General features: G+C 46.0%; 2 protein-coding genes, 1 long non-coding RNA gene, 1 other non-coding gene and 1 pseudogene across 6 annotated transcripts; all 5 read left to right on the top strand.

The window, feature by feature from the left end:
* Positions 1–740: 740 nt before the first annotated feature.
* IPT2 (tRNAisopentenyltransferase 2) lies at positions 741–3,483 on the top strand. 3 transcript variants are annotated; one of them, XM_048700770.1, is made up of 10 exons: positions 742–1,071; positions 1,185–1,264; positions 1,358–1,426; positions 1,565–1,646; positions 1,748–1,842; positions 1,977–2,051; positions 2,200–2,553; positions 2,641–2,716; positions 2,792–2,973; positions 3,146–3,483. In XM_048700770.1, the coding sequence occupies exons 1-10, from the start codon at positions 801–803 to the stop codon at positions 3,278–3,280; spliced, it is 1,419 nt and encodes a 472-aa protein (XP_048556727.1). In that variant the 5' UTR covers positions 742–800; the 3' UTR covers positions 3,281–3,483. The 3 variants fall into 3 exon arrangements, with proteins under 3 accessions (XP_087400116.1, XP_048556727.1, XP_048556728.1); XM_048700771.1 differs by having other exon boundaries at positions 743–1,071; positions 2,810–2,973; XM_087543990.1 differs by lacking the exon at positions 1,565–1,646 and having other exon boundaries at positions 741–1,049; positions 1,185–1,260; positions 2,810–2,973.
* Positions 3,484–10,735: 7,252 nt separating this feature from the next.
* TRNAD-GUC (transfer RNA aspartic acid (anticodon GUC)) lies at positions 10,736–10,809 on the top strand. The gene has a single exon. It is a non-coding gene; the product is annotated as a tRNA-Asp (tRNA).
* Positions 10,810–14,211: 3,402 nt separating this feature from the next.
* On the top strand, positions 14,212–15,297 carry LOC147985250 (uncharacterized). Its single transcript, XM_087543989.1, has one exon. It carries the CDS (start codon positions 14,538–14,540, stop codon positions 15,087–15,089), a length of 552 nt encoding a protein of 183 aa, XP_087400115.1. The 5' UTR covers positions 14,212–14,537; the 3' UTR covers positions 15,090–15,297.
* Positions 15,298–16,319: 1,022 nt separating this feature from the next.
* Positions 16,320–17,463, top strand: LOC147985249 (uncharacterized; annotated as a pseudogene).
* A 225-nt stretch (positions 17,464–17,688) lies between these two features.
* On the top strand, positions 17,689–20,712 carry LOC125536859 (uncharacterized). The gene is made up of 2 exons (XR_015616539.1): positions 17,689–18,382; positions 19,156–20,712. It is a non-coding gene; the product is annotated as an uncharacterized LOC125536859 (long non-coding RNA).
* Positions 20,713–24,676: the final 3,964 nt, after the last annotated feature.

The following is a 24,676-nucleotide window of genomic DNA, read 5'->3' as shown; positions in this document are numbered from 1 at the left end:
GAGGCAATAATAAAGTTGTTACTTATATTTCCTTATATCATGGTAAATGTTTATTATTCATGCTAGAATTGTATTAACTGGAAACTTAGTACATGTGTGAATACATATCAACCAAGGGCACCGTATCAACTCTCATCTCGTTTCTTGTTTCATGACATATCAACCAATAAGAGATGTGGGTCGTGCATGCTTTCAATAAGACTATCAAACACGACATGCAGTAGTTAGTTCATTGCATGCAATGCTATTAATTAGCAAAAAAACATTAAGTTCTCTCGTTTTCCCCTCCGCCTTGGTCGCGGTGCACAATCTAAGATGACTTATACACCCGGACAGAGGGAGTATCATAAATGACCTTATTTATGGTCATGCATGAAGTAATATATCATTTATTATGTTACGGTATCTATCTATGTTACTCTAACCCTCTTTTTTTTAATTCACCGTCACATTATCATGTTTGCTATTTTTGAGTGCATGATACCGGCTATGATACCCCACTATGGCCATCCTAAGAGACCCCCATCCCTTTTAAAAAATGACGGCAATAGCTGGTGAACGGTCGCCAGCAGGGATGCCATTTGTGAATGCTAGCGGGTGGCATTTTTTTTGTTTACGGGGTAATATTTTGCGAAAACTGCCATCGTCTAATCTGGATCTAACGGCTCTGGGGGCGTTCCCTGGGATCTCGCCCCCGGCGAACGCTCGCCAGATAGCATTTCCCTTAATAACCCCGAGCAGGCGAACACCCGTCATCTCTTCTGTAGAAAAAAAAGAACCCTGTAAAATCTGCCCTCGAGATGCCCCACCTCGCCGCACCTGCCTCTCCGCCGCCGGCTCCAAACCTTATGTCCGACGCTCGCGAGGCTGCCTCCTCCTCGCCGCCGTCCGAAAGGGGGCGGAGGAAAGCGGTGGTGGTTGTTATGGGCGCGACGGGCGCCGGCAAGTCCCGGCTTGCCGTTGACCTCGCGAGGCACTTTGCCGGCGTCGAGGTGGTCAGCGCCGACTCCATGCAGGTCTACCGAGGTCTCGATGTTCTTACTAACAAGGTCTCCCTCGATGAGCAGAACGGTCTCTCCTCTCGAACACTCCAAGTGTCCCTCCTTGTATATATTTTTTCTTCAAAAGGAAATTCAGTTCCGTTCAGTTTGAGCTGAGTGACGGTATATTTGACGTGTCTGCAGGTGTTCCTCACCATCTCCTTAGCATCGTCGATCCTTCCGTGGAGTTCACTTGCCGTCATTTCCGTGATCATGCCTTGCCTGTAAGCTTACATCTGATGTTACTGATGCAACTTTGTTTCAGTCTTCTAGACTTCCAACTGAGTTACCGCCATGTTCATTCTGAATGGCCGCAGATTATAGAAGATATATTGGATCGTGGCGGCCTGCCTGTTGTTGTTGGTGGCACAAACTTCTATATACAGGTCCATAGTTCAACACTTGTCGATTTCCATATCAGGAGTTATTCACACATGTTCATAGTTCAATTCTGGTCGATATGCTTATCTTAAGTTAATTGTGTATCTGATTTACATTTTTGCGGGCTCTTACGATGGCCTTAGGCTCTTGTTAGTCCATTCCTCTTTGAGGATATGTCAGAAGATATGCAGGGTTGCACTTTAAGTGACCAACTTGATGATATAGGTGAATACTGAAACCATAACAGTTGCTCCTTATTCATCGTGTGCCTGTGCTGTATTCATGTTTTATTTATTTGCCTATTATATCTTAAATGCGCTATTCAGGCCTTGCCACGGATGATGTTAGAAGTGGGTATGAACACTTGAAGGAGATTGATCCTATTGCGGCACAAAGGATCCACCCGAACAACCATCGAAAAGTAAGGGTGCTGCACATTCCTACCATCTCCTGGTCACTTAGCCAGTCATTCTTCATCTGTAGCATGCTCTCACTTTCCTCATGGCATTCCCCTATTTAACTTATTTTATTTGTTTGATTTGCTGTATTGAACAGATAAAACGTTACCTTGAGTTATATGCAACCACAGGTGTACTACCAAGCGATCTTTTCCAAGGAGAAGCTGCAGAAGTGAGGAATTTTTGTATTTTCTTTGATTAATCATTCAATATATATCCATGAATATGAAATACTAACTGCTAGAACACATTTTTCGTGCATGAGGTTAGATTTTCTTGTTTCAATATGGATTGTCCTAAACAAGATTTTTTGCTGTCAGGACAAGTGGGGACGGCCTACTAGCTCCAGATTTGACTGTTGTTTCCTGTGGGTAGACGCCGAGCTTCATGTTCTGGATAATTATGTCAATGAAAGAGTCGATTGCATGATTAATGCTGGCCTGCTTGATGAAGTGCGCAACATATATAATCCAGGTGCCGTTTATACCCAAGGTCTGCGGCAGGCCATTGGGGTTCGTGAATTTGATGAGTTTTTCAGATTATATTTTACAAAGAAAGAACCTGATGAAATAAAAGCTGGTATGCTTGATCTCCATGATGATAAGCTGAAAAGCTTGTTGGATGAAGCTGTCTCTCAGCTAAAAGCAAACACACGAAGACTTGTTCGACGCCAAGTAAACATTCCCTCTGTATCTTTATCCTTACATTTTTTAGACGGTCTGAGAAAATAATCAGTACTAGACTGCAAATCTTTGTCGCAGAGACGGAGGCTACACCAGCTGAATAAAGACTTCGGGTGGAATTTGCATCACATTGATGCAACAGAAGCATTCCAATGTAAGTCCATTTGTATGTATTAGCCCAGAGTGTTGAATTGGCCTGCTTTGATGTGTTCTTTTCCTTCATATGTAGTAATGTATATTTTACTAGGTACCACTGGTGACTCGTGGCACGTCAAGGTTATAAAACCTTGCGCAGATACTGTCAGAAGATTCTTGTCTAACGATACAACTTTGGCAAGTAAAGATTCTACGAATGATGGTGGTGGAACTAGGTTGGCCTCAAGAGAGTTATGGACTCAATATGTTTGCGAGGTGATGTTTTTTATTTAATGTTCTTATTACGAGGTGGTTCTGGTTATGCTTTGGTTGTCCTATGATAATTGGTTGAAGTATCTGATGCTTGCCTTTTGTTATTTCCCTCGATGTATTAGTTAATAAAAAACATGGATCTGACAACTTCTACCCTTTCTGAATTGTGTTATAGGCCTGCGACAACCGGGTCCTTCGAGGGGCACACGAATGGGAACAGCACAAGCAAGGCCGAGGCCACCGGAAAAGAACACAGCGTTTGAAGCGGAAGAGTAAGATCAAGAGTACATCGTCTGAAGCAGAAGTATAACCATATGAACATCAGTTGTAGTTTCGGTGTTGATGGACCACCATTTAGATTGGTTTTGAGTCTTATGGAGGAGACTGGGGAAGGGGATCGATAAGGACACGGATCCAAACACTAGTTCTGATCTTTAAAGGTGTGTTTGTATGCTGCCTGACTTCATATCGCAGCAAACTCGAGTTCGTCTTAATTTATGCCCATTCTGAACATGTCTTCTAATTGTTCATGGAGCTAGTGAATATCGTCAGGGTGAATTTAAAAGCAATCAGCAGTAGACCGAAAACTAAACCGATGAAAAAACAAAAGGTAAATCGACGGAACATTAGAATTAATGCAGATCATAATATTTTAGATCCAAGACGAATCCAACGGGAAAATCAGTGAAGCTAGCAAAGCAGCAGTCGAGCGCCTCCAACTACATTCACGCTCTGTCTTCTCGGCGGTCCAGACGGTTTTATAATGACAAAGTCGGCTTAAATTTGACTTATATTAGCCAAAAAGGCACTTATTTTTATGTTTGGTTTTCGCCTTTGCTTACACCTTAATGTGACAATATCCACTCAAAAGTCAAAATCACAAAAGACGTGTTTTTTTTTTCTTATAAACCGAACTTCAGAAATCAAGGAAGCAAAGGAGGCGAGTGACGCTGTAGAAAAGGACTTGACATACTCCCTTCGTCCCGGTGTATAAGTCATTCGTGTAGTTCTAGGTCATCGATTTGAGAAATTAAATATATGTTATATGTCATGAAAAGTATATCACTAGATTTCTACACTCATGTAGTTTCTAAACATATATTTTTTATTGCATATAAAACATATTTATATAGTTAAATTGTTGACCTAGAACTACGCGAATAACTTATACACCGAGACGGAGATAGTAGGTTGGCGAGGACGATGCGTCGTATGTTGGCATCGGCAGCCGAGGCCGTGTAAGAGGGAGAGGACGATAGCTGAGGGTCCGAGGACGTGTAAGAGGGTGAGGACAACGGCGAATCATTTGCGATGTGGTAGAGCGCAACAATAAAGGTCTCCGGCACCAGCAATGGAGGAGGAGTTAGGCTGCACCATTATTCTCTATTTTTCTTAGGAGATAGGAAAAATTAACACACACACAACAGGATCGTGTTGAAAGCCAAACGACCAGGATATAAGTCCACCAGAGTATTCCCAGCCCATCAGAGTTCATTCTAGGTTTCCACTGCATGGGTCAGGTATAGGAGTTCCCTCATCCCACCAATTCTAGGTTGGGAAACGATTGTGCGCCGGCCGAAGCTTCGGCCGGTCGCACGCGCTCCACTCGATCGAGCAGGGATCGAGGGCACACACATCTCCCAGTCCAGGTTCGGTGTCTTTCGTTTTCCCTCCTTAGCCTACCACGTGCCTTTGGCCCATGACCCTTTTTTTCTCAGCCTCCATATTTATCTTCTTCCCCATGTCATCTTCAAGATCCATGTTCACCGCTGCTGACTGAAGCTCCGACAGGCATGGGGAAAGAAGCTGCAACTGCAGCCCCGCGAAGCTGCATCCGTTTTTGTTGGTGATGTGACCGTGGCGACCATGGCCATGCCCACGCCATCATGGAGTTGCAAGCTCAAAGGAAGCGGGTGCTGCATGTTGCGACTGTGGTCGTTGCATGCTGGAACCAGCGGCATTTTTTTGCTACATCCACTAACGGTGGAACTACGACCTGTTGTTGCAACCATTATCGGATTTTGCTACGACCGGCTAAGAAATTTGCTACATCATTAATGGCGAAGATGCAACCCGGGACGGCGGCGACGACGTTTTTGCTGCAGCCCTTGCTGTTTTTTGCTACAACCTGCGATTTTTTTGCTACATCCATTTAAATGGAGTTCATCGGAAGCTGTCGTGCATTCAACCCAGTGCAAGCGAACGTCAACGGGTGAAAAAATGCTTCAACCACCCGGAGAAAAAGCTTCAACCAGCAAGAGAAAAAGCTTCAACTGGGATGCGAGCGGCGGCACTGAGTGCTGCGGCCGGAGGCACGGCGGTGCGGCGACGGGCGTGATACGATAGCGGCAGCTAGGTGCTGCAACGACAGATACGCCAGACATTTTGCTACGACGGCGTGACATCTTGCTGGAACCAGCGAGGACGGGGATGCGATGACGACCTCCAGTGACGAGGGCGGCGTCCTGTGGAACTGACGGGAGTCAGCCGGCGGCGACGAGGGCGGCGGCCGACGGAGATGTGGAAGGCCGGCGAGTTGGCTGTCGTATTGGGGATCACAGGAACTCTCAGGACGAACAGGCGCCATGTTTTTTATTTGTAGCGAAGCAGTTGGGGAAGAGGAATCGAGCGGCTGTTATAGATCAAATTGTACGTGCGTGGTTAGACCGGCCGAAATTTCGTCCGGCGGACCGGCGTGTATCACTCGCCTTCTAGGTTTTTCCCCATTTGTTTTGTCTGTACGTTGCGTTTGTACTATGTTTAAAAAAGAATATAAGTCTGATGGGCTTGCGGCCCACAAAACGTCCCACACAACATCTCTTCTCTCAAAAATAAAAGAACAAGTTCAATCAGCAGTTCCTATTTCGCACAGGATAGTGACCTACTGCGCAGCCTCTTGTACGCCATGTTTTCTGTATGGGCCGGCCCATTCTAGGTTTTTACCCACCTCTTTTGAGAAGATTGTAGAACCTTCCATGAGCCAGGTTTTTTTAGAAAAACATCACACTTTATTTCATTGAATAATGTTTAAAGGGACACAAATGTGATCCGGTGGATCAATAAGCCACACATGTCTACAAATACAAAGTGTAGTGGATGATCTAGCTAATTTGTGTGCCTCATCATTACTTGCGCGGTGTTCATGGACAAACTCGTAACTCTGTAGTCTCGTCTTTCTATCGTCAATCTCTCAAAGGATCATGCAGTACTCGCCTAAGTTCCGCTCGCTCTTTAGGTTGTTTATGACTCTCAGACAGTCAGATGCAATGCGTGCTTTTGAGACGGCCAGGTCCTCCGCAAGAGCTAAAGCTTCTCTACACGCGCACGCCTCCAGAGTAGCAAGTTCTGTCACACCTTGAAATACTACCGCGGACGCCCCCAGGAACACGCCACAGTCACTTCAACAGACCACACCAACCTCCCCAATGCTCGGCGGTAACCATTCTGTACCTCGCAAGCTAGGTGTTGTGTTTGTTATACATCCGGTTCGTTGCTTGGGTAGTTCATGTATCTCTTGCAAGTATCGCTCAATAAATAAATGTGTCGACAATGGACTCTGGAACTCGTGTTCATAGATAGCCCTTCTTCTTGCCCACTAGATTGCCCATAGTGTGGCTAGGACAGAGATGAATTTATCCTTGCTCAATGTATTCCTATTATTGCTAGGACCAATAATAGGAATATCATTTCAATAGCGCTAGGAAGAAGCCCCGCGGGGCGTAGCAGTTGGTGGGGAGGTTGGTGTACCGCTAGCCCATATTCTGGCACCGATACGATGTCCTTTCGAGGAAGTGGTTCAATCAGAAATAAGGTGCGCGGATCAAAGCATTGAATGACAAAACCCCTTTTTAATGTGGATTTGATAAAGAGCAAGTCAATCCACCGTTTACGGATTGGAAAACAGGGGTTATATACTAAACCTGGGATGGGACTCCACCACCCGTCAACCCTTTGCTTTGAACTGCTTTTCCAAGGAACCAAACTGGGCTAACTTGAATCTGTTTACTTGACTTCTATTTGAAACTACTCCTCCCCTCGGTGCATATTATCATATAGAAAGAAACGTAGCTATTCCGTTGCTCTTAGACATTTCACTGATGCGGGGCGGGGAATCGAGTCTATTCAGGAGTGCATTTCCCTAGCGGACGAGGTGATTGATGCACGATCTTGTCAAATTGATTGATTTAGCTGGCGACGAAAAAGAGCACGAAATGCAACTTGAAAACGCGTATGTTAACTACGATAGTTGATGAGATGCTTAACATGTTGATTCATTTCATCTTGTTTATGAATAAGTACAAAATCCCGATCAAACTAGAAATCAATGTTTTCGCTTTCAACTCTCAAATTATCATATAGAAAGTGTTTCTGTGATGAGACCATTCTCGATCGATAAATGCGATAGGAGCCTATGTGTTTCACGGGCAGCCGGCCAATAGGGGAAGGTTGTGAATCCGGCGAACCGACCGCTTTAAGAACGTGATTGTCTTCTCTCACTCAGTTATCAATTGACAAAGATGACCCATTCTTTTTCACCCTAAAAACGACAATGGTATGGTACTTTTTCTTCCAATCGAGATTGTGTGGGTGTCCGCTCATGTTCACGTTACATGCTAAATAAGGCTTTCGTTGGAAAAACCAACGCCGACGTCAAGATCAGTCTCCTTTCCTTTCTCTTTTCGGGAGCATAGCTGAAAAAGATGGGAAATTCCAATGATTCTTCGTTCTTTATCATGTCGATTCCTCACAATCGCTCTTTGTGATGCTGCGGAACCATGGCAATTAGGATCTCAAGACGCAGCAACACCTATGATGCAAGGAATCATTGACTTACATCACGATATCTTTTTCTTCCTCATTCTTATTTTGGTTTTCGTATCACGGATGTTGGTTCGCGCTTTATGGCATTTCAACGAGCAAACTAATCCAATCCCACAAAGGATTGTTCATGGAACTACTATCGAAATTATTCGGGCCATATTTCCAAGTGTCATTCTTTTGTTCATTGCTATACCATCGTTTGCTCTGTTATACTCAATGGACGGGGTATTAGTAGATCCAGCCATTACTATCAAAGCTATTGGACATCAATGGTATCGGAGTGCGCCTCTTAACGAGGGTGATTTAAGTGCAACGAAATGTACCGGTGGTTCGCGAAGCATCTGGCTTACCGGTCATCTCCCATTCCCGTCGTCGAGAGACTAAAAGAACTATAGCATGCCAGAAACGGGGAGTTGAGGTGGTTAGACCTATACCCCGAAATGCTCCCAGCATAGGAGCCTATGGTTCCATTCTTGTTATTGCTGGAGGTACACATACCTCTTCTCGGTGTGGTGGAGCGATATACGAAAAATAGATGCTAAGCCTGCAATGTCCGATAACGGGGCTTCAGTAGTGAATCTATCGGCACCACAGCAGTGGCATACAACTTTGGACCTAAGGGCAGGTCCCGTTACCTTTCGGAATGGGGGATCCCCGTTGGCAACAACCACGGTAGTAGTTGCGGAACTACTGGGCCAAGAGAGGACAACCTGTTGTTCCTGCTCCTCCTTCTTCGCTTCGGGGACGGAGGTCCTACGGTAGGTAAGAGCACGCACAAGCACTTGACCGAAGGGGACCAGCGCTTCTACTCCTCCACCGAGGAGCCGTTCTTGCGAGAAGCAAGGGATGTCGTGAACGGTGGGAGGTCAAAGAAAGAGAATTGACCTCTGAATACAGTGATCCTATGATCTAGATAGACTCCGTCCTTTTTTTTAGATAAGGGTGACTCAAGAAATTGGGGGTGGGACCTGCTGGCATAATGCAGGCTGGAACGTGGGAATTCGAGGTCTCATGAACGAGTTTTTTTTCGTGGACAAACATACTTTCCGGTCTTTTTTATGGATCCTTTTAGATCTACGGGCCGGCCGTTCACATGAGCATAGGGAATCTATACTCGAGCCTTCGACTTGGCCCCTGGCAGGATAGGTGAGGAATCACTCTTGAGATCTGATCTATTGGGGCCTACAACTTCGCCAAAGCCGACTAGCATCCCTTTCCGTGGTGAACTAGCCGTCCCATACCTTCATTTTGTCTCATGTGTGTTGAACATTGTCTTCCTCGGTTCCAGCTTCACTGATGTAGGTAGGGCTGGGCGAGAAAGGGTCCCCTCTTGCCTATTAGTAAGCGGGCCTTCGATTCCACCGGGGTCTTACGGTCTCATAGAGGGGGGAGAACTACCTAACTAAAGAAGAATAGTGCTCTTTATAAATAAGAGTAGGCATGGAGAGCTTTTTGCGGGGAAACTTGCAAGTCAAGTTTGGGGGGAGGCGGGCGTCGACCCAACCTTATGAGTATTCGGACTATAACAGTTCCGATGAACAGTCACTCACTTTTGACAGTTATACGATTCCAGAAGATGATCCAGAATTGGGTCAATCACGTTTATTAGAAGTTGACAATAGAGTGGTTGTACCAGCCAAAACTCATCTACGTATGATTGTAACACCCGCTGATGTACCTCATAGTTGGGTTGTACCTTCCTCAGGTGTCAAATGTGATGCTGTACCTGGTCGTTCAAATCTTACCTCCATCTCGGTACAACGAGAAGGAGTTTAGTATGGTCAGTGCAGTGAGATTCGTGGAACTAATCATGCCTTTACGCCTATCGTCATAGAAGCAATGACTTTGAAAGATTATGCGGATTGGGTATCCAATCAATTAATCCTCCAAACCAACTAAACCGGGGAAGCTGAAGCGGAAATGCAATTCTCGGGTGAGGGAAGGGGGAAGCTCCAGGAAGGCTTCGCTCGCTCGCTCAAAAAGCTCTAACGCTCGTTTACGAGTGGAGTGCATAAGCCCTTATTGAAGTAGGGTGAGGCCTTACTACACGAGCTCGTAAGTCAAGCACGGAACGAGCCTTGTCTACGAAGCTTCGCTTCATCATCTTGCTTGCTTCTGGCGAAGCTTAACGCACTATAACATAGGCATGCATGATGGTATGGTAGGAAGACTCCTTTTAAGGCCGACCACTACATAGGAGCGATAGGAAGCCAAGACGTCAAAAGGAAAGGCGAGCAGCCCTTATTGCAATAGCAAACGGCCTACTTATAGCCCTATTTATACCCTTTATCGGGGACTTCAACGGGCCTTACAAGCTCAATAAATTGCAATTCTTCACCTTTTCCTCAGACAGTGGGAATGCATTTTCTTACTTGATTGACATTGACAGATATGTGTACCACACCGAACAAGCAATATGTCATATGCTTGATGTACCAGCCAAGCCAGCTCTTTTTTTCTCAGTTCCCTTATCCTTAGCGCAAAAGTAAAAAGAAAATGAAAGAGAGTTTGTATTTGCAAATGAAAATGAATATGGATCTAAATAAATTAGATAATCAATAAATAAGAATTGGAATAATAGAAAAAATCTCCTTCGCCCCTTATCTCTTCATCATCGTCGGTTCCGTCACTTGTGGTATTCGTTTAGAATCTTGTTGACCCTACTCGCTTACTCCTATTTTCCTTATTTCTTTTTCTACATAATTAATTAGAACTTTCTTGAAAGAATGGGGTTCTCTCTGGGGGGGCACACCCTCTCTTCCTTTTTGAGAAAGATGGGCTTGTTTTTTTTTCAATAAGTTCTATTGCTTTGACACATTTAGTATATAACATAATATATATAAGAAAAGTACTAAAGGCGAAGGGCATTCTTTTGTACAGCTACTTTGGTATAGTTACAAAGGTAACCGGTAGGTGACTGTTGAATCGACAGTAGTTACGAAAGGGGGAAATAGCTCAGTTGGTTAGAGTGTTGGTCTGTCACGCCAGAAGTCGCGGGTTCGAACCCCGTTTTCCCCGCCCGATCTTTCTTTCTTCCCGAGGTCATACCTCTGCCACTTTACCCTGAGTTTCACTAAGGCATATAACCCCATTCGGGTAAGAGGAGCAAGCAGTGGGGAACATCTATTTATATGCGTGTTAGCATCAACAACATCTTTTTGAAAGTAAATTACATCGATCCTCGGTGCTAGGTACTCAGGTAAGTAAATCCTGAGGATAGAACTAGAGCAAGTAAGCTCATCGCACTATCAAGTCAGTCAGGAACTAGTCTGCCAAGCTTAAGAAGAAGTGAAAAGTAAGCAAGTTGTCATCTAGTGAGGGCTAAAAGACACGGAGAACATCCCCCCTCTATTTGCCAATAGCTTCCGCCTTCCTCTCTTTCATTTCATGTCGGTTCAGCCGAGCCAATAGATTCCATAGGCGAGTCAGTTATAGCTGTAGTAGCCTTTGATTAGGTCCTTTCAATAGACTTTCCGTAGCTATAATTCGATAGACTTTCCGTAGCTCAGTACTGCTGATCGTTGACGCCCACAACTGTACTTACGGCTGTACTTGTGAAAAGAGATAGAGCCATCTCGCTATGACTCAAAGATGGTCAAAAAGCTAATAGATGGGCCACAAAAGGTAGAGGAGAGGGGGTAAGAAGAGTAGACTTACTACTGGATACAAGATAGGGTATACAGCTAAAAGGGTGAGATAGAGGAATGAAATGAGCCAGTGAAACGGTCCACGACCACAAGTATTGAGCTATAACCATAAAACTTGGGGAGTGCCTCAAGAAAATCCATTGAAATAGAAGACCCAGGTTGTAATGGAACAGACAAAGGTTGAAGAAGACCAGCAGGAAGGGTGTGCTCACTCTTGTTGAGTTGACACACATTAAAGTGAAGAACAAACTTGGAGGGAGAAAAAGAAACCAGAAGGGACCCATTGTTTCTGTGCAAGTCGAACAATGATGGAAAAGCATCCAGTATGTAGCCGACATATGCCAACAACCCAAATGCACATATGCTAGTTAAGTTGAAACTCCTAAATTAAAGCGCAAGCAACAAAACTACTTTTTTGAAGGCGCGGAGCGTTGAAGAAGAGCATAGCTCGATTAACACAACTAGGGGCAATATGGTTCATTTTCCTAGAACACCACAACAAATGTCCCTACCAGCTGTTGCCAGTGAAGCTGAAACCATGGCTACCCCTCAACAAGCCTCTAGCTCTTATCCTAGGCCTGAACCGCCTGAACCTCCAATTACCGTACCATTGGTACTGAATACGACCACCACTCACACCTATTCCAGACCTTTAAACCCCTGACCACCTAGACCTCTAGTAGCAAAGCAACTAAAAGACCCAATCACAAAAATAACCCTCTCTATCCCCCTCAAAACCTTGGCACGAACACTTGTTTCCAGCCACCTATGGCCTTCCTCACAGCTCAAAACATGATAATATTAGACCTAATCCTGCACCTCCACCACCACAACCAAGACCCAATTCAATACCAAATATCCCATTTTCCCAACCAATATTTTTGCCCTATGCTGGAAATTCCATGAAACCAGAAGTGCCAATATATACTTACCTTAACCAACCGCTTCCAACTCAACAGCATGACCCGTACCAATACCTGCAAGAACAAAGGCCGCAAAATCAATATCAATATGGGCAGCAGATACATCAACCTCCTAGAGTTTCTTTTCCAATATTTGAAGGGGCCAGGTCTTGGATACAAAAGTGTGAACATTACTTTTCGGTGTACCAAGTTACGGATTGGTACAAGGTAGAACTTTCGGCTATGCACCTTAGGGGGAGAGCTGAAAGCTGGTACAACACTTTCTTAGTGAATAGGGGACAAGTATCTTGGCAAGAGTGAATTCAAGAGATTGTAGAGAGGTTTGAGGTAAGAAATGTGGTTGGTGTAGTTGATGAGTTTAATCACTTGAGGCAAAGAGGAAGCCTAGAAGAGTACAAGTCACACACAATTGGCAGAATTGAGGGCTGCCATGTTGAGGTGCAATCCCTATTACAATGACAACCTTTTTCGACAAAGTTTTCTTGGGGGTAAGGGTATTGTAAATAGAGATAGATGTTTCGTCCGGCTCTGAGAAACAATTCGGCAACCCCGCTCTTCCCTTTGCCTCTTCCACATCTATTTTTGAAACTTGATTCGGTTGAGTTTGAAGCAAGGATCTAATCAGATAACGCTTTGTTCTCCAATGAATGGAGGTGGAATAATTTCTTGAGATAGAGAAAGCTACATCTCGACTTTATTTAAACGAAAGAAAAAGGTTAGTCCTGCTCCTAGACTTCCAATTCCAAGTAGTAGTCGCCATAGACCAGGAGTAGTGCATCATCATCCCGGAGTGACCACACTCCTTTGGCCATGTTACAGTTGAGGAGAGCATGCCTCCATGAGTCGACAACTGCCAAACAGATCGGACAGGTTGCATCTTCTGTCATATGCCTCCTCACTCGTTCTTGGCCCGTCGGGGGAGACGCCCGGGCCAATCGCCTCGAAGTTTGGTAGGCACCTGTACCCCCCACAGCTTCTTCCATTCTTTCTCTTGTTTCAACATATCCGAGTTCTCTGTTTGTCCCGTTAACCATGCTTCCGTCTATACTTTGTCTCTACAACCATCCTGTAGCATGATCGGCCTGAGAAAAGGCCCGACCTTTAATACCGCCAAGCATAGAAGTCCGGCTGTGTTTTGTAGCTGATTGGAATTTGCCTATCGGTTTTTCTTTTCCTTTTGTTTTGTTCGCATGTTTTTTCTTTCCTTTTATCTCTTTCGCATTTTCCCCCCTTCTTCTTTCCTTTTACTTTTTCATTTTTTCTTCTTAATTTTGTGAAGATTTTTTAAAATTTGTGAACATTTTTATTGAATTCGTTAACAATTTTTGAATTCATGGACATTTTTCCAAATATGAGAACGTTTTTTAATATTCACACGTATTTTTAAAAATTCACGGAAACTTTTTAAAACTTTCTAACATTTATTGAAATTCATGAATATTTTTTAAAATTCGGATCATTTTATGAATGCAAGGAAATTTTTAAAATTCGAGAATATACTTTTCAAATTTAAGAGAATTTTTTCAATTTGAGAACAAATTTTGGACTCACGAACAGTTTTTGAATTTTGGAACTTTTTTTAAAACTTAATTGATATTTTTTAAATAAAGGAATTTTTTAAAATCTCGAAGATTTTTAAAGAATCTAAAAAAGAAAAAAAAACAGAAAATAAAAATAACAAACAAAAATAAACGAAAAAATTTAGGGAAGCCTGCCACATACCTGGGCCGGCCCAAGTTCGCGTGAGGGGCGCGGCCTCGCTTTCCACCGCACGGTTGGGAAATAGGAGTCCCGGTCCGAGCCGGCTACCTATCATTGTAGGATTGTCTAAAAAAACCCTATCATTGTAGGAGATTCTCAAAAAAGAAGAAGACCTAGGATATGTACGCAGGTTAGATCTAGAAATACGACGTACAGATACGACCGACCTAGACAATTACAAATACCTAGGTCCGGATCTAGAAATACGTAGATACTGGAATCACATACGTACCCCGGCTTTCCCTTTCGTTTCGAAGCTCTCGCGTTGGGCAGCAAGGTGATCGGCGGAACGCGAAGATCAAATCGAGTAAGTCGCCTTCTTCTTCCCCCGTCGATCGAATTAGGGTTCGTGCTTTTCGTCCCCTTTCCTGCTTCCTTGGTCTTTGGTCTCTGTTCTTGACAGGGCAAGATCAAGATGGCCGCGGTTCTTCCTGCGCTGCTGCCAACCCCACCGTCGGCCCCAATCGCTACGTTGCTCAAGACATCGCGGACGGACGGGAAGCCTGGCCGTGCGTCGGCGAGCCGGAGATGGATAGATAACAAATTTTTGGTTCTGGCCGCCGCGTCGAACTTGACCGGCGGTGAGCGCGTCGGACGCGTGCTGTCGAAGATGAGCGGAGGCGAGCGAGTCAGACGCGTGGCATCGGACATGGGCGGCGGCGACCGTGCCAGACGCGTGGCATCGGACACGGACGGCGGTGATCGCGCCGGACGCGTGGCATGGGGCATGGACGGCGGTGACCGCGCCGGTCGCGAGGAGTCCCGAACAAGCTGGAGCGCTGTCAAGAGGCCTGCCAGCCGCGCTCCTTCCACCGATCGGTGTGACAAGAAGCCCAAGGCTCCGGTCGACAAGGAAGCTTCTCCGGAGACAGAGCAACTGTTCGCTGGCCCGACGTTCATAAGCGTCGTGCCCCCGGATCCGAGCGAGCTCCCGATCCCTTGCTACTTCATGAAGAAGGCCCGCTAGTGGACTAGCAAGTAGCAACAACACATGGGATTGGTCCCTTACTACAGTCGTCGTCGTCGTGTAATCTTGCTTTGTAGCCCAATTTCAGCGCTTGTTAGATGCGCTTTTAGTAGTGTAGTAATTTGTCATGGCTCTGGGTTGTGTTCATGTTAGTAAAACCCAACCCAGAGAGGGGCGGATGGGTGGCATGACAATCATAAACTATCTTCCATGTTATTTTACTCCCCTTGCAATCCTTCCTGCAGTCTTTCCTCTACTGAAGAGTGAAGAAAGCCCGTTTTAAGATCACCGTTGAGCCTCACACCTGCTCCGCTGAATCTGTCGCCATAATCAAGACTAGAAATCTGCAATAATCTTCAAGATTGGAACAAGGCAATGTTTCTAGCTAGTCTATGTTGATTTAACAAGTCGCTTCGTTTATAATCCTTGATTTGGAGCAGCAGTTCCATTTCTACCGCTAGAACAGAGCTACTCTGCAGCGAACCGGCCATCACAACACAAAGAAAATTATGGTCCACCCACAGCATTGCACAAACGATTCAGTTAAACAACAAATGGGACCTTCACACAGACACTTGCATTTGTGCATGCACAACATACTATAGGTACTTAATTGAAAATGGTTGCCATACCAAATGTCAGATGTTTTTCTTTGCACATACAGTTCCTCTCCTCTCCTGTCCCCGTTCGTCCAATGTAAATTGTACTTCAGGCCAAATGCTGAAGCCTTTATCTTCTTATTGATGCTTTGTTTTATTAATGTTTATTAGAAGGGAGAGAGGGATTGGTAGAATAGTTCGTTGTATTGCTTGAGCCTTATGGGCATATATATAGGATTACAATTATCTACTTGAAGTACAAAACAAGCCAGAACAAATCCTAGTCCATCTCGTCTTTCCTAATAAACATTATACTCAACATCCCCCACAGTCACAACGGTAGCGACGCAGACAGTGATACTGGAGAAGAATCCGAAGGCAAGCCAACGGACACCCCCCACGGTCGTAACGGTCGACGCATCGTGGAGTCGTGGCTGGAGTGGCAACCGACGAGGTTGCTCAAGCAAGGCGGTAGCCCTTTGTGCCGTTGTCGAGGTAGCCGGGAGCGTGGGTGCTGGAGCTGTGGTCGAGGTAGCCGTGCGAAGAATGTCGTGGTCGATGTCGAGTCAGGGTAGCCGGCGTTGAGGAAGTCGCCGTGGAGCCGCGGGCGCAAAGAGGCGCTGAGTTAGTCATGGGCGCAGCAGTGGTGCGCCGGGGAGAAGACGTTTTTGACGACATGTCGCGCCAGGGTTGCCAAGCCCGGGGACATATCGTAGACGAAGGCACGCACCAGGCTTGCCGGGCCCCGGGGACACGTCGTGGACGAAGGCACACTTCGGTGTTGCCAGTACCGGCCATGCGTAGACGGGGACCTACACGAGCTGTACGCCATGTCGAAGAAGTCGAAGAAGCCAGCAGAGAAGGACTCGACGATGGTTGCAGCGCCAACCGGCGCGGGGCCGATATCGCCCGTGGTTGTCGGAGTAGACGAAGTGGTCGGCGTAGATGACGGCGACGCTGGCGACGGGCTAGTGTTGGACGAAGACGAAGGGGTTGGACGGACAGCGGAGGTGGCTACGGGGGTAGTCGTGGCGGCGTCCGAAGAAGAGCGGCTGCGGCGGCCTGACGGCGGCGGCAGCTAGGTTAGGAGCGCGGCGGCGATGCTCGAAGGAGGCGAAGAACCCGACAGCGTGACGAAAACCGGCGCAGATGGTGGCGTTCCCGCGCCAAGGGAGACGACGCGACGCATACCACAAGAGGTCGACGCGCATGACGGCGGAGTGAACCACGGGCCGCGACGCTACGACCCGAAGGGGCGACGCAGTGGCGGCGGGCAGGTTAGGGCGACGACGGGAAGACCTCGTGGCGGCGGCTCGGACCGCGAGCCGTGGAGCTGTAGCCTGAAGGGGCGACGCAATGGCGGCGCGCGAGTAGGTGCAGCCGCGGGGACGGCCTCGGGCGGCGACGGAGATAGCGTGCCACGCTCGCTACGACCCTGTAACGCCCGAGACCGACGCGCTAGGTGTCTTCCAGTTATTCGTTGTTGTTGCCTTGTCATTCGCTTGAGCGTTGTATCTTGCCATGTCATCACGTGCATTGCATCCTTATGTTTTTAAAACTTGCATCCGTCCGGTTTCCCCCATTTCTCTCCGTCGTCCGTTCTGAGCCCAGACACACTTGCACGCGCCCGCGGCACCTCCGAAATAGTATTTTATAAATGGCCGGAAAATATTCTCGAAATGTGTTGAAAGTTGGCGTGCGGTCTTATTATAGTGCAGGTAGACGGCCTGTCAAGTTTCGTCGCATTCGGAGCTCGTTTCATAGCCGACCGTTAAACATATAGCGACATTATAGCCGGTCATATGTCGGACATTTTCGGTCTCCGGAAACTGATGTCGGGCCTCTGTTCTTCGCTCTTTTCTTAGTCCAACCCCCCTCTACACAGTACATTTAGCCCACCTACCTACCCCTCCGCTCCGGACCGAACGGCTCCAAAACAGCCTCAAACCCCTAACCCTAGCCCCTTGCCTTATATAGACCCCCTCCATGCCTTCCCCTACCCTCAGCCGCCGCATCCCCCTTAAAATCAGTGCCGCCGGCCTTGTTTTCCGCACCCAGCCGCTGCAGATCCGCCACTTGGCACGCCGCCGTTCGCCAGCCACCACCAGCGCCGCCACCCTCGGCCTATTGCGCCGCGCCACATGTCCCCAGCGCCTCCCCACGACCGTGCGCCGCCGCGCGGCCCGCCAGCACCCAGATCGGGCCCTGGGAAGCCCATCTGGGCCTGAGCTCCCCGTCGTTCTCGCAGGACCTCCTCCCGTCCCCGAGCAACCCGCGTCCCCGCCGTCATACGTCGCCTCCGCCCACCGCCGGCGAGCGGAGCCGCCGGAGACGCACGCCGGCGCCCGATGCCAGCAGGCCAGAGCCGCCCTCGCCTTCCTCTCTCTCTCCCGTCACTAACCGCCCCGTCGGCCTCTTCCTTCGCAGGGAGCTGCCGCCGCCCGTCACCGGTGATCCCCGCCGACGCCAGGAACGAGTCACCCGGGGCCGGATCCGCCCGAATCCGCCCGTTTCCGGTCACCCCGCCGTCCTCGAGCACCCTCACCGGAGCTCCACCGCCACAAGCCACGCCGCCGGCCCTGCGAGCGCGAGACGAGGACGACGTCCAGGCCGCCCCATCGCCCTGGTGGGCCCCGCTCGGCCTCCAAGGCCCAGCAACCGGCCTGTTTCCCCTCCGACTGGGCTTGGCCCATGGTGAGAGAACATCAGCCCAGCGCCTAGCAGATTAGGCCGAGTGCCTATTTTTTTCCCTCTGGTCGATTTTAGGATTTATCCAGAGAACGCCGTTTTACAGAAAAGCCCCTAAAGTTCATGCATTTAATAACTCATCAACTGTGCATCATATTAAAATAATTTATATTGAAAAATACTTAGAATCTTGTCTAGTTTCATAATATTCAACTTTCATCCTTGGTAAAAATGTTTAACTTGCTGTTTGATTAAGTTTGCTTAAATAACATGCTAAAATATTTTAATTCATAACTAATTAACCGTAACTCGGTTTATAATAATCTTTATATGTAAATGGGGTGAAAAAATGCCTAGTTTAACATGGCGCACTCATCTTGCATGTTTAATAACTCTAAAATTGTGTATAGGGCAGAACAGTACCAAATTCATAATATGCATATGAGGATTTTTTCGGATTTGTTGCTTGTTGTTCCGGCCTCATTTAAACTTGCCTAGATAGGTAGTTTTATTATGCTTCACCTCTTGCCATGTTTAACAACATTTAATATTGTTGGGTACATAAATGAGAGTCAACTAAATGATTGAATGTGGTGTTTCGTCAATATGCAACCCGTTGCATATTGAGCTCCACTTAATTTGTAGTATTGTTTGTGCACTTTGCCTTGCCATGCCTCATAAACCGGACATGCATCATACTTGGTCGTGCATCATGCCATGTTTATGTGATGGTTGTTTACTATGTTGCTTGCTTCTTTCCGGGTTGCTTCTCTCGTTAGCTTCGGTTTTGTTCCGGGGTTGTGAGGATTCGTTCGACTACGTTGGGTTGTCTACTTCTTGGACTCGCTCTTCTTCCTTGCGGGATCTCAGGCAAGATGATTATACCCTTGAAATCACTTCTATCTTTGCTTGCTAGTTGTTCGTTCTATCGCCATGTCGCGTTACCTACCACTTGTTATATCATGCCTCCCATATTGCCATGTCAAGCCTCTAACCCTCCTTCCTAGCAAACCGTTGTTTGACTATGTTACCGCTTTTGCTTAGCCCCTCTAGCGTTGCTAGTTGCAGGTGAAGTTGAAATTTGTTCCATGTTGGAACATGGATATGTTGGGATATCACAATATATCTTATTTTAATTAATGCATCTATATACTTGGTAAAGGATGAAAGGCTCGGCCTTATGCCTGATGTTTTGTTCCACTCTTACCGCCCTAGTTTCCATCATACCGGTGTTATGTTCCTTGATTTTGCGTTCCTTGCGCGGTTGGGTGTTATGGAAACCCCTTGACAGTTCACTTTGAATAGAACTCCTCCAGCAAGGCCCAACCTTAGTTTTACATTTGCCTAACAACCTATACCTTTCCCTTGGGAGTAATTAACCTGAGGGTCATCTTTATTTTAACCCCCTGGGCCAGTGCTTCTCTAAGTGTTGGTCCGAACCGGGCAACCTGCGGGGCGACCTCGGGGCAACTTGAGGGCTGGTTTTACTCGTAGCTTGGCCTATCCGGTGTGCCCCGAGAACGAGATACGTGCGACTCCTATCGGGATTGTCGGCACATCGGGCGGCTTTACTGGTCTTATTTTACCATTGTTGAAATGTCTTGTAACCAGGATTCCGAGACTGATCGGGTCTTCCTGGGAGAAGGAATATCTTTCGTTGACCGTGAGAGCTTGTGATGGGCTAAATTGGGACATCCCTGCAGGGTATAAACTTTCGAGAGTCGTGCCCGCGGTTATGTGGCAGATGGGAATTTGTTAATGTCCGGTTGTAGAGAACTTGACACTTGACTTAATTAAAATGCATCAACCGCGTGTGTAGCCGTGATGGTCTCTTTTCGGCGGAGTCCGGGAAGTGAACACGGTATTGTGTTATGCTTGAACGTAAGTAGTTTCATGATCACTTCTAGCTTCTCGACCGTTGCGTTGCTTCTCTTTCGCTCTTATTTGCGTATGTTAGCCACCATACATGCTTAGTGTTTACTGCAGCTCCACCTCATTACCTTGTCCTACCCATAAGCTTAAATAGTCTTGATCTCGCGGGTGTGAGATTGCCGAGTCCTCGTGACTCACGGATACTTCCAAACAGTTGCAGATGCCGATGATACCAGTGTAGGTCACGCCACCGAGCTCAAGTGGGAACTCGATGAAGATCTTGTTCGTTGTTTTGTTTCGTTTCCTGTTGATCAGTAGTGGAGCCTAGTTGGGACGATCGGGGATCTAGCATTTGGGGTTGTCTTTTTTTATTTTGGTTCCGTAGTGAGACCTTGATTGTACTTTGGAAGATGTATGAATTATTTATGTATTATGTGAAGAGGCGATTGTAAGCCAACTCTTTATCCCTTTCTTATTTAGTACATGGGATTGTGTGAAGATTACCCCTCTTGCGACAAAACTACCATGCGGCTATGCGTCTAAGTCGTGCCCCAACACGTGGGAGATATAGCCGCATTGTGGGTGTTACAGGCCCGATGGGGCGACGCAGCGGCAGCGCGAGGGTCGGTGCTGCCACGGAGACGACCTGAAACAGACGTACTCGAGGCATCGGTAGACCGCGGGCCGCGACACTACGGCCCAAAGAGGCGACACAGCGGTAGCACACGGGTCGATGCAGCCGCGGGGAGAACCATGGGGCGGCGACGCTGCTGCCCGACGGGGCGACACAGCGGCAACCCGATGCTCGACCGGTGGAGAGGCACGCTAAACTCGGGGACGATCTTCACGGGGCGTGCGAAGGCGCGCGCAACTGACGGGCCAGGTCTGTCGCACTGCGTAGCTGAGGCGGATTGCGGCGGCGGGCGGGTGATCAATCCGATCACGCGCGAGGTCGGGGACGCCGCTCGATGGAGGCGGGGTGGCGACGGAGTGCAGGATGAAGCCGGCAACGATGGGCGGCAGGTGGCTACGATTGGCTACTGCATGGCGCGAGGCCGCCAGGTCGGGGTGATGCAGGAGTCCTGGTTGGAGCAGGGCGGTGACGGTCGGCGTAGATCAACGAGCGGGCCGGCGCGCGAACGGCGGCGGGGAAGGGCCGCCGCATGACGCGTGGCCGCGGGGTCGGGGCGACCGGCGGGCAGACGCGCGAACGACGCGCGAGGCCGCTTAGTCGGGGCGACCGGCGGGCAGACGCGCAGACGATGCACGAGGCCACCGGGTCGATAAAGAAGCCGACTGATCGCGTCGGTGTTGGAGTAGAGACGTACGTGATCGACGACGGCGGTGGGCGGCGCAAACCGATCAAGATTAGATCGGAAAACCAAAAAGAAAAACGCCGATCAAAACGATTGGTGAAAGAGCAAAAAAAACTGGAGCAAGGGCTTGGGAAAAAGACTCTCTAGAGCAGCCGGCCAACACGGTCAGCGGACGAACCCTAGGTACGGGCGGCGCGGCCCTCGGCGGCGGTCATGGAGGCCGACCGTCCCAGAAGCGGCGCGCGGAAGCGGCGGCGGCTAGGGTTTAGGATCGACTTGCGATAGATACCATGTTAGAAGGGAGAGAGGGATTGGTGGAATAGTTCGTTGTATTGCTTGAGCCTCGTGGGCATATATATAGGAGTATAATCATCTACTTAGAGTACAAAACAAGCCAGAACAAATCCTAATCTATCTCGTCTTTTTTAATAAACATTATACTCAACAGTGTTAACATGTATTCCTCGTGTTTGAGTAAATGTTACAGTATTGGGCATATGCTCCTTCATATTGCAGGACGATATGTTATTCATCATTCTCTTGCAGCTTTTGGATGCTCCACTTATTTCGTTGGCAATGTAAGCAGAAGATATACGGAAAATACATAGAAGCTCTCGGGTGCTCCGCATCCCTATACAAAAAATATTCATAAAAAATTCTCAGAAAATCAAAAAAATTCAAAATTTCAAGATGTCAAACCTGGTTTACCAATCTACTTCCGTGTGAAATTTCGTGAAAAAATACCAAAAAACGTATCCGTGGCGAAGGAATTACTGCCTGGAAAAAAATGTACCCAAACAATGTTTTGCTATACATAGAATTTTTTTGTCTTTTTTGCCGTGAATACGTTTCCTGGTATTTTTTCACCAAATTTCAGACAGAAGTACACCGGGAACCCACGTTTGATATCCCCAAATCCCAGATTTTTTTTCAAATATCTCAGTATTTTTTTCCTGGTATTGTATGTATAGGGGTGTGGAGCACCCGAAAGCTCTAAATTCTCGTCCGAAGATATACCATATAATATTTCATAATGGAAAGTTATCCAGACTGTAGGTATGTTTATATAGTTACCACCTTCTGTCCAAATTTGCAGAGATAAGATGGAAACTAAATGGACGTCTGAACTGATTGGTGCCAAACTGTTCTCCATAGTTTTTGACCCAGTTCATATTTTTCATCAATGGCTTTCATTGCTGAGTCAAACATGTTATACATCTTATTCTGCTAGATTTGCTAGATGCTCATTTATCTATGCAAAGCAGTATTATGACATTCAGTTCTTGTTCATTTGATTGTGCAAATAGCTTCAGGCTGTCATGGTTTCTTGGTGACGTGTTATTAAAGATGTAGCAACAAGCTTCCAGTAGTTTATGCAGTACAGGATAGGAGATGCCATCCTATAACGATTTTTTAGCTAAGGAATTCTGGTTACTGCACTCCATAAAGTAGGCAGTTAATTTGTTAGGGCTCTAATAACAATCAAGGTAATAGGTCCGGATAAGTGTACATCAGCTACCATAGCTAGAGGTAAATCATCTCTTGTTACTATCTCGTACTCAACTTAAGCATACTGGTTTTCTAAGTGAGTGTGAGACTGTAGGCATCGGTAAATTTCAGATGGTCTATAACTTCAGATTGTAGGAATGCGTTGCAGTTTGCACATAAGTACAAATAGATATATTTTGAGATAAATACACTAGAAGTCTTAGAATTTGTGTGTGGCGGTCAGTTTGATGCACAAACTTGTAAAATACGCGTTTCTAGTCCACTAACTTGCATGGACATGCAAATACGGTCATATTTTACATACGTGGACGTATCTATAACCTGCATGGCACGCCAACATCGCTAGGGCCCGGTGTCGTCCACTGTAACAGTTCTCATATGGTAGATTTGCAGAAAACCTTTGAATTTTATTTACTCGTGTACTGGGTCCTTCACATAAAGTAAAAACAGAAGAGAAAAGGTGGTGGGTTTCATACACATGACCTGCCCCTAATAGTCTTGCGTGGGCAGTGTGATTGAATAGTACGACTACCACCTATATTCTATAAACACGGACTGGAAAAATTAAAGAATTACAGTTTGAACCTGTGACCACGTGGAGTCTTGGACGCTACTCAAAAAAAGAATGATCCAAAGAGCTAAACATTTTATATCTTGTCATCTCTTTTGTTTGATGTAAGAAATACTACTTATTCTAGTGTTTCTGATCTCACAAAAATATTCATTCGTCATAAAAAAAGGTATGCGACATTTTAAATAATAGTTAAACATTTTTTGAGTTGGATAGTATTTAAATATTGTATAAATACACACGGGCTCGTACGTACTACTCCCTCTATCCACGTCTTATATAAGGGGACGGATGGAGTACTATATAGTCATATATGCATAGCTAGCTACATGCATGGTACATCCCCGCAAAAACAAATGCATGGTACCGTACTAAACATTATTATCTATATATTTTTAGCATTTTCAAATATGTAATTAATATTTTTTCAAATATATGTTTTGATATATACTTTTACATACATATTTTACATTTTTTATGCAACAGAAATATTTTTATACACTTTCCAAATACATTATTAACATTTTTTCAATTATATGTTTTGATGTCAATTTTTTTCATACACATTATCTCTTTCAGATATACATCTAAAGACATTTATATATTTGCTTAATATTTCTAAACATATAATTAACATTTTTTTTCAATTACAAGTTTTTTACCTATTTCAAATACATGTTAAACATTTTTGAATGATACAAAATATTTTTCAACTAGTGAACATTTTTTAAATTGTATTAAATTTTTTAAATGTCATGAACATTTTCTGAAATGCATTAACATTTTAAATGCAACGTATGTTTTTAATTAAACAAATATATATTTTACAATGTTGAAATATTATCTAAGATTTAATGTACCTTTTTTTTATAACACATGGACATTTTTGGAAGGTCTCACTAGAATCTAAGTTTTTTTTATTTCTTACATTGAACAAAAGACATAACAACATAAACAGTATTTATATTATTATAACATCCTGTGCCATTGTAGCCTGGTGGTTAGCTTAGTTATGGGCGACCACAATTTCAC

Source organism: Triticum urartu, chromosome 2A (genome assembly GCF_056163025.1).
Source record: "Triticum urartu cultivar PI428250 chromosome 2A, HENAU_Tu73, whole genome shotgun sequence".
Lineage (NCBI taxonomy): Eukaryota > Viridiplantae > Streptophyta > Magnoliopsida > Poales > Poaceae > Triticum > Triticum urartu.
Note: the sequence above shows the minus strand (reverse complement) of the source record. Positions and strands in the feature narration are given on the sequence as shown.

What these genes read in the sequence shown, in the direction of transcription:
- IPT2 (XM_048700770.1), top strand. Translation starts at nt 801, where the DNA reads ATGCCCCACCTCGCCGCACCTGCCTCTCCGCCGCCGGCTCCAAACCTT. An exon ending in GCACAAACTTCTATATACAG is followed by an intron (nt 1,427 to 1,564) that starts GTCCATAGTTCA and finishes CGATGGCCTTAG; the next exon opens with GCTCTTGTTAGTCCATTCCT. An exon ending in TGACCAACTTGATGATATAG is followed by an intron (nt 1,647 to 1,747) that starts GTGAATACTGAA and finishes TGCGCTATTCAG; the next exon opens with GCCTTGCCACGGATGATGTT.
- LOC147985250 (XM_087543989.1), top strand. Translation starts at nt 14,538, where the DNA reads ATGGCCGCGGTTCTTCCTGCGCTGCTGCCAACCCCACCGTCGGCCCCA.